The sequence below is a fragment of the Dreissena polymorpha genome, chromosome 6, assembly GCF_020536995.1.
Source record: "Dreissena polymorpha isolate Duluth1 chromosome 6, UMN_Dpol_1.0, whole genome shotgun sequence".
Taxonomy (NCBI): Eukaryota; Metazoa; Mollusca; class Bivalvia; order Myida; family Dreissenidae; genus Dreissena; species Dreissena polymorpha.
In genome coordinates this window covers 54,469,498-54,477,608 of record NC_068360.1, presented here as the reverse complement: position 1 = coordinate 54,477,608, position 8,111 = coordinate 54,469,498, and the positions used below count along the sequence as shown (strand labels likewise).

General features: G+C 38.0%; 1 protein-coding gene across 1 annotated transcript; it reads right to left on the bottom strand.

Annotated features, from left to right (window-relative positions):
- Positions 1–729: 729 nt before the first annotated feature.
- LOC127835687 (uncharacterized) lies at positions 730–7,164 on the bottom strand. Its single transcript, XM_052362125.1, has 6 exons — positions 7,128–7,164; positions 6,737–6,858; positions 4,955–5,126; positions 2,265–2,447; positions 1,598–1,746; positions 730–954 (listed from the first exon to the last, which is right to left on the bottom strand). Exons 1-6 carry the CDS (start codon positions 7,162–7,164, stop codon positions 730–732), a joined length of 888 nt encoding a protein of 295 aa, XP_052218085.1.
- Between the last annotated feature and the right edge of the window lie 947 nt (positions 7,165–8,111).

Sequence of the window (8,111 nt, the reverse complement as noted above, 5' to 3'; positions counted from 1 at the left end):
TTATATCGATATGAAATTCACTCTGAGATAACGGGGCTTAATGCATGTGCATAAAGTGTCGTCCTAGATAAGCCTGTGTAGTCAAAACAAGCTAATAAGGGACGATACTTTCCGCTTTTTTCTGAATTATTGTATATTGGAAGTCTCTTATTAGTAAAGAAAGGTTTAGGCAAAAAGGGCCTTCCCTGACTAATAGCCATGCTAATCTAGTACGACACTTTTCGAACATGCATCCCTTTTTAACCAAACTGATGACTAACTAGTAACGAAAGTATTTTTTTGAAAGTAAATTTTTCCCCGCTGGGTCTGACAGTATTTTTATGTCATGATGGCCCATGGGAATTAGCATTGTGAATAAAAATGAGGTATGATAATAGAAAATAACGTCTCCATGTGAACTGGCTTAGCCAATGAATACTGAGTATTATATACGAGGTAATATAAAACTCACACTGCAGAGACCTTTAAAGGTATTTATCCGTGACTCAATTAAGCCATGTTCTGGGAACACAAGGCAAAATGCATCTTCGTAAAATGTCGTCCCATATTGTCTTGTGCTGTTCACACATCCTAATCAGGGACGACACTTTCCGCCTAAGCTGAATTTTCGTGTAGAATCCACTTCATTTAAATGAAAACAATCTGTAAACAATCAATAAAAGCGAAAATTGTCGTCCCTGATTAGAGTGGGTCCGCTCAGGGACGACATTGAACGCACATGCATTAAACTCAGTTTACCCAGAACGAGGTTCTAATTGTTATAGATTTTCCCAGTTTATTACTTGGTGCAACGCCGGCGCCCACTTCAAAAAGGTCGTTTTCCGGCGATCTTGCAGAGCACATAACGGTGTCGTCGCTATCGATGACGCTGAACGTGTGAAGGGTCTCGGTGGCGTGTTTGAGACCGTCGAAAATGTTAGTTCCGGTCGCAGGCAGTGCGGTGAATACCGGTGGCTGAAGTCAAATAATATAATCATTACACAGAATATAACGTCATCACTATCGAAGATTTTCTGTTACTAGTTACCATTCGGCACGGGTATTCGCTGAATTTTTAGCTAGACAAAATAACACGTCAAGTCAATAATTTTTATAAATAATCAAATACCACATGCCCAAAATATACAACATACATTTTAATAGAGTATAAATATATAAATATACACTAATTGTTCATTGCTGTAAAATTTCCTTAAAAGAATGTAATCAGTAATTATTAAAGTTCTTATTTTATTCGACAATTACAATAATAAGAATAATTACCCGGTCTTCTCAGAGATAGGCTCGTATCTTTCATACAAAACGTTTTTTAACTGCCAAACCAACAACATTAAAGGGCTGACCCCGACCACAGAAAAATACATGTTTCTTCAAATAGCAAATATAATTATACAAGATTATAGAATCGGAATTAGTTATGCAGTGCCATTGTTTATATGCACATATATAACGATTTGCAGCAGTTCTTGAGAGTGTATTTTAAAACATCAGGGCTGGTCGTTTTTCAAAGAGTATTCAATATTATACCAAAGGTATAATGCTCCTCAAGCCATTCATGAGGGTTTCCATAGCCTATAATAACATGAACGAAACTTACCGAGTCGACGATGTTGACGTTAAACGTCCCCGTGATGTCATTGACAACGTTTCCGTCTGTGCACTTGATTGTTAGCGGCAGCGGAACAGCCTGGTCATTGAAGTCGATAGACGCCTGGGTAACGGCGTTACTGATCCACACTTCGAACTCTGTAATACAATGGAACTAGATTTCAGCCCTCACGAATTAATATTTCAAAGCGGAAAATCTTGTCTCTGATGAGCGTACGCGGACTGCACAGGCTATTCTGAGACGACTCTGTACGTACATGCATTAAGCCCCATTTTCCAAGAACGAGGCTCGTATGAGTTACGTTTACTAAGACGTGTTAGATACTTACATATAAAAATAAGTTAAATACTTACAGCAACAGTTCAAATATTTATATGAACCGCACTCTGTGAAAATGGGGGTTTAGGCATGTGCGTAGAGTGTCGTCCCAGATTATCCTGCGCGGTCCTGTACAGGCTCATCAGGGCCGAAACTTTTCGCCTTAACAAAACAATTTGCCAAGAAGACACTTTCTTGAAACGAAAAATATCATAAAAGCGAAAAGTGTCCTTCCTGAAACATACTGCACAGGCGAATATGGATGACACTTTGCGCACATGCATTTAACCCTTTTTTTCACAGAGCGCGGCTCATTTATTTTTGACTAAATTGTTACCTGGTTTCTGGGGATCGGTCGGTGACGCAATTTTTCTGATCTCATAGACTGTTGTCACAGGTGACGTCACAGAACACGTCGTATCCGGGTCCGTAGTTGTGAACTTCCCCAATGACGTCGCAATCACGATGTCGTCTGAGACGTCAGTGGAATTTCCGGGAATTCCAGTCACAAATGTCGGTGCTACACGGCATAAAAGAAATGAAGGATATTTGTTGGATTTAGTGAAATATCGATTTTAATTCACGAGTGATCGAGCAGAAAAATTTTTATGATCACGAGTGAATTTTGATCGATATTGCAGCGAAGCCTTCAAGTGTTCTTTTTATTTTATGCTTCCAAATGACTATTTTGGTATTGAAACTGGAGAATTACGCTAAAATAATGACGTCATGACACAAAAACAACAACGTAATTTCACAGTAAAATTATCGATAATTTTCACTGTTAATTTTCACTGTTTTTAACAGAGCACTATCTATTTTAATTACCTGATTTTTCTCTATAAACCAATGGAAAGCATACAATAAAAGCCCATAACGCAACACTCGAGTCTCGCTCGCTCGTTTAAATTAAGGCTCTTCTCAGCGAAAATCAAGTTTTGGGCGGAAATGTCGTCCCCGATTAGCCCGTGAGGATGGCACAGGCGTATCTGTGGCGACACTTTACGCACATGTATGAAATCACATTTTCCGAGAGCGCGCCTCAAATGTATCATTTCACAAATGTGTAATATTGTTTTTATCTCCCTTAAGCTTTTGAAAAAAACTATCATCATAATTTACTTAGAGAAAAAATGTAAATATCTCTGAAGCGGTCTTATCTTAATGATCTTATCGATCGAATCAATGCGATAGCAGAGGGGTAATCACGTGATAGTCAAGATGGCGACGTCATTGCCGAGATAGGTATTTTTCACCGTTTTATACCCTTTATTGCTTGTATTTTTTTAATGTCGCTCACTTTCTAGCCATATAAGCAACAAAGTGTCTGGCGTTTATTTCGTATTTATATTCGCTTTATATCTCGACTGTAGTCGCTGCGAAATTTCGTAGCGGAATGAAGAATTACAGCTCCACTAAGAAAATATTCGGGGAGTAAAGTCAAGATATATTAAGCGAGTTTTAATACGAAATAAACAATTTTTGTACTGATTTGACTGAAAACTGAGCGTCATTTAAAACTTAAACAAACGTTTTAAAGGGTATAAGACCCCAAAAAGTAACTGTCTCGGCATGGGCGTTACCACCTTGGCTATCACGTGAATATCCTCGCTGGATAGGTTGGCTTAAAATAATTCATAGTTTCATTTTATTGAGACCTGCGAACAACTAGGTCTTGTTCTGTGCCCTTTACTTTTTCTGGGTTTTATTAACGGCACTCTTTTTTCTTCAAACTTAAGCCATTAATCTAAATGATCCGGCGTCTCATACTTCACATATATTACGTTATATTAAAACATGTGTAGCAAAATGACTTGGACATTATACAAAATAGGGTTTGGCTTTTAAAACACCTTGTCTATTCATACCAATAAAAATAAATTCATTGAATGGTCTAATGCGGTTAAATTTAGACAATATCAAACCCGTTGTATTGTAACCTTTTTCTTTAACAAGAAGATGATTTTAATAAACTTCTAATGGCCGGCGAATAGCAACTCGCTCTGAAGTCGTGTGTGGAACGAAAGATGTAAGCACTTTATAACTACTACAAGTCGCGACCCCAGCTAAAATCTAAAATTTAGCTCCACTCCTGACAGTGTTGCGCATAGAAAGATTGTACATTGTCATAACATGTATAAGAAATATTATATTTTATTTATGCTTAGCAATGTTAGATATTTATATTATATGTTTGAAGATTTAACGGAGAAAAAAATCTTTTTTTAATTTTTCCAAGGGGGATAACTCCACTCAAGTTCATCCGATTTTCAAATCTTTTCAGTTTTGTAATATTCATGGCATTCCATCATAATCTATACAAAACATCGATGTATACTCTATGATGATTTCGATACCACAACACCGTTACGTACCTTATCAAGTACGGGCTGTGTGAACGTTGAATTGACGACGGTTACGGCATCTGTGCAATCAACGTTCACGACGTACGGACTAACAGCTGCAAATAACGTCACTCCTGCTTTCACGCGGATATTGAACGCTGAAAAGGAAAGTCATTGGAATCGTTTTTTCCATTTTCATTATAGACGGATTTTTGTGAAATATTTAACATATAATAGACAGTTATGATAAATTTAGCGACTTGAACGATTCTGTGTTGGAAAGTGTTTGGCTTATATTTCAGTCGTAAGAAATGAAAACATATTTTTGCATACTGACGAGGAACATCAAGTAACTTTACATCACTGAAAATATAAGTATAGAAAAACACAACGGCGGCTTTGATCGACGTTTCTGTTAATTAGCAATTACAGTTAAATCATTACAAATTGTGGGACATGAAATTTCTTTGATTTTTTCGGTTAACCGACCGACGAATATAAGATTCTAGAGTCCAACTTTTTTTTCAAATTCACAAATTCGCTCACTTTTTTGTCCACAAAATTCACTAATATGTCCATTCTTGTTTAATAACTATCGAAATTTTTATGCCGACGAATAAAAATCATTTTACAGTATTCATAAAAATTTGTTAAAAGGGGTTTTAAGTGATAAACCACGCACCTGGGCTAGTAGCGGCTTCCACTTCAAAAAAGGTGGCTTCCGGCGCTTGTATGGAGCTCGTGACAAGGTCGTCGCTGTCGGTCACACTGAACGTATGGAGAGCCGCCGCGGCCGCCTGCAAACCGTCGTTGATGGAACTTCCGGTAGAAGGTAGCAAAGTAATAACCGGGGGCTGTAGTAAAACAATCAAGTGTAATTTAATGGGCAATACGTATAGGCATAATTAAAGCATCCGCGTCAATTGTCGTCACATATTAGTCCGTGCAGTCCGCACTGACATGTCAGAGATGATTACATTAATTCTCTTCTTAACAAAAAATATGTTTAGGCGGTAAGTGGCGTCCCTTTTTAGCCTGTGCGCACTGCACAGTCTAATCTGGGAAAAGACTTCACAAACAAGCATTAAGTCCAGTTTCCCAGAACGATGCATATAATAAATAGAAGGGAAAGTGGACATCCTTGTGAAATTCCTTTTTTTCGGCGTAAGCTGTATTAAGCCAGCTTTTCACCTCTCCTGACCTTTGTAAGTTTCCAATAAAATTCAAATAAAGTTTCCCGCGGCTAGGTACGAATGAATACACTTCATTTATTACATTGGCTGATTTGAGTATACCACCAGAACATTGGAAACATATCCGCGTCTTTGTAACACTGTTTTACTGCATGAAACAATTTTATTTCTAATGAAAAGGCTTAATAGATAGAACAGTTTTACACTCAATTCTCGACATCAATACAGTTTGTGCGTGCACCTTTTATTTTCAGAGAATTTCCAGCGCAACGCGTTTATACTTACAGGCTTTGTTCTCATATTTAGTACTTACTTCCATATTCTTGTCAACATGTTAACATGTAAAAGTATAAAGAGCAGTGGAAGCGAGGCCTCACTTTAATACATTGCATTTCAACCCGCGAGGTATCGGGTCAATTCGCGGCCAGTGTATGAATGTCAGAGTTTATATACAGGTCATCACCGGAGTTCGCGGCCAGTAAAATAATAGTTATATAATAAAGACGCTATCCGTGAACTAGGTGACCTGGAATTTTCTTTAGACCAGAAATATGTAGATTCTTAATGTGTTTTCAACAATACAATGATAAATATTTTTTTTGATTAATTTAACAATAATTATTCCACCATATTGACCAATGTATTAAGCATGAGCCCGATGATTATCGATACTGTTAATAATCGAATCAAATAGCAATGCCCGACAAACCACTAAAACAGGTTTGTTCGAAGAACGCGCCTATAAATACGGATACTTCTCGTGTGGCCGGTTGACTCGTATGTTTTAATTTCACTTCCATTCTTCTTTTGGTTTTCTGTTCTGTATCTATAGGTTTATGACCAGCAATATGTAATAATGTAAAATAAGCCGCGAAAACTCCGCGTTACATCCCGTACTGCGTGTGATGCAGCTAAGAACTGCACAGAAAAAAGACATTCGCTATCCTTGATCTCATCAACGCCGTATATCTTTTTTAAAGATATTTCTTGTTTACGTTAAAAAAGTTAGATATCTCAATGTTATAAATGTAAATATTTTGTTCCTGTTGTATATGTTGAGGGTTATATGCGAAACTGCTTTATTTGCTGCACATTTCTATGTCATAGCCCTGTCACACCGGACTGGCGTCTTTACGGCGACCTAAGACTGTGTTTCTGGAAATTACTGATTGTCGTAGTAAGGACGCTTATTACTTTTTTCTGTAAAAATGCTGTTTTTCGCCTTCCCGTCACACCAGCGTCCTGGTTTATGGTGTTCTGCGCGTCCTCACGGCGTCCTTAATACGTCCTTTAAGACGCACTGGGGTCGCATTCGGAATACCATAGTCGAAGTAGGGTCGCAATAGACGCCGCAAGGACGCAATGAAGTCGCAGTTTGGACAACATAGTCGTTCTGAGGACGCAATAGACGTACAAAGGACGTACTAAAGTCGCAATAAGGTCGCCGTACGGTCGTCTTGCAGTCAATTATCATTTTCTGTAGGTTTCAGCGGGGACCACACGACGTCCATGGCGACCTAACAGCGACCCTACCACGTCCCTACTACGACTATTTCGTCGTTAACAGAACGCCGTAAAAACGCCGGACTTCGGCGACCACTTTGAACATGTTCAAAGTGGTCGCCGCGGGCTCGCGTCCCGAGCATTTATTGGCGTCCTCACTGCGTCCTCTTGCGTCCTTATTGCGTTCCTCCGGCATCTATGGCGTCCTCACTGCGACTTGGGTCGCAGTAAGGACGCCGGTCCGGTGTGACGGGGGTATAAGATAGCATAGTTTTGCATTCATACCTCAATATGTGAAGTGCAGACTATTCCAAGTAACAGATGAAGTCCAGATTTACTGAATACTTTTTGTGGTTTTACAAGGAAATATCTGTGATTTAAAAACGATAACTATTTCTTTAAACAGTGGATATACAGTGATTTAGCGATAATTTTCAATATTGTAGTATTAAATGTATCAATTTATGTTTATAAATGGTTTAAAGATTCATTGAACACAGACTAATCTGAACATTACTGGCCCATAATCTTCTATTTTTACAAAACAGAAATCCGTAAATTAATGTGTGCACGAAAAAATCATTTTTTGAAAAAAAACATGAGTTTTCTTGCCGTCATATATAAATGATATTACAATTTCTGTTACTCTGGATGGTCTGTTATGACTGGTCTGTTATGGCTGGTTAGTGATATGGCTCAACGCGTCTCTTCAGTGATATTACATTATTTATGCACAGTGCTGTTTTCGTTTTGATTTGGATTTATTAGTTGTTAAGTTAATTATTGAGATTGATTTCATTTCTGATTGATTGCTGTTATAAGAATGCCTGTGTATAGTTGAGAAATTAGCCTTGCTTAAGAAAAATGGAGCTTAATGGGATAAGTGTCATCCAAGATAAGCCTATGCAGTTCACACAGGCTTATCAGGAAAGACACTTTAAGCCTTTATGGCATTTTTTGTTTAATTTAAGTCCCTTTAACGAAAAATCCATTTTAGGCGGAAAGTGTTCCCATTGATTAGCCTGTGTTAATATCACAGGCTTATCTAGGTCACACTTTACGCACATGCATTAAGCCCTGTTTTCCAATAAAGCAGTTCATATTATTTTGAGTGTTGATTTATTGCAAATTGTGGAGTGATGA

Coding starts and splice junctions, on each gene's coding strand:
- LOC127835687 (XM_052362125.1), bottom strand. CDS start 7,164: ATGCCGGAGGAACGCAATAAGGACGCAAGAGGACGCA. Junction 6,859..7,127: donor TAAGGACGCAAGAGGACGCA/GTGAGGACGCCA, acceptor TTGCGTCCTCAG/AACGACTATGTTGTCCAAAC. Junction 955..1,597: donor ACGTCAACATCGTCGACTCG/GTAAGTTTCGTT, acceptor ATTTGACTTCAG/CCACCGGTATTCACCGCACT.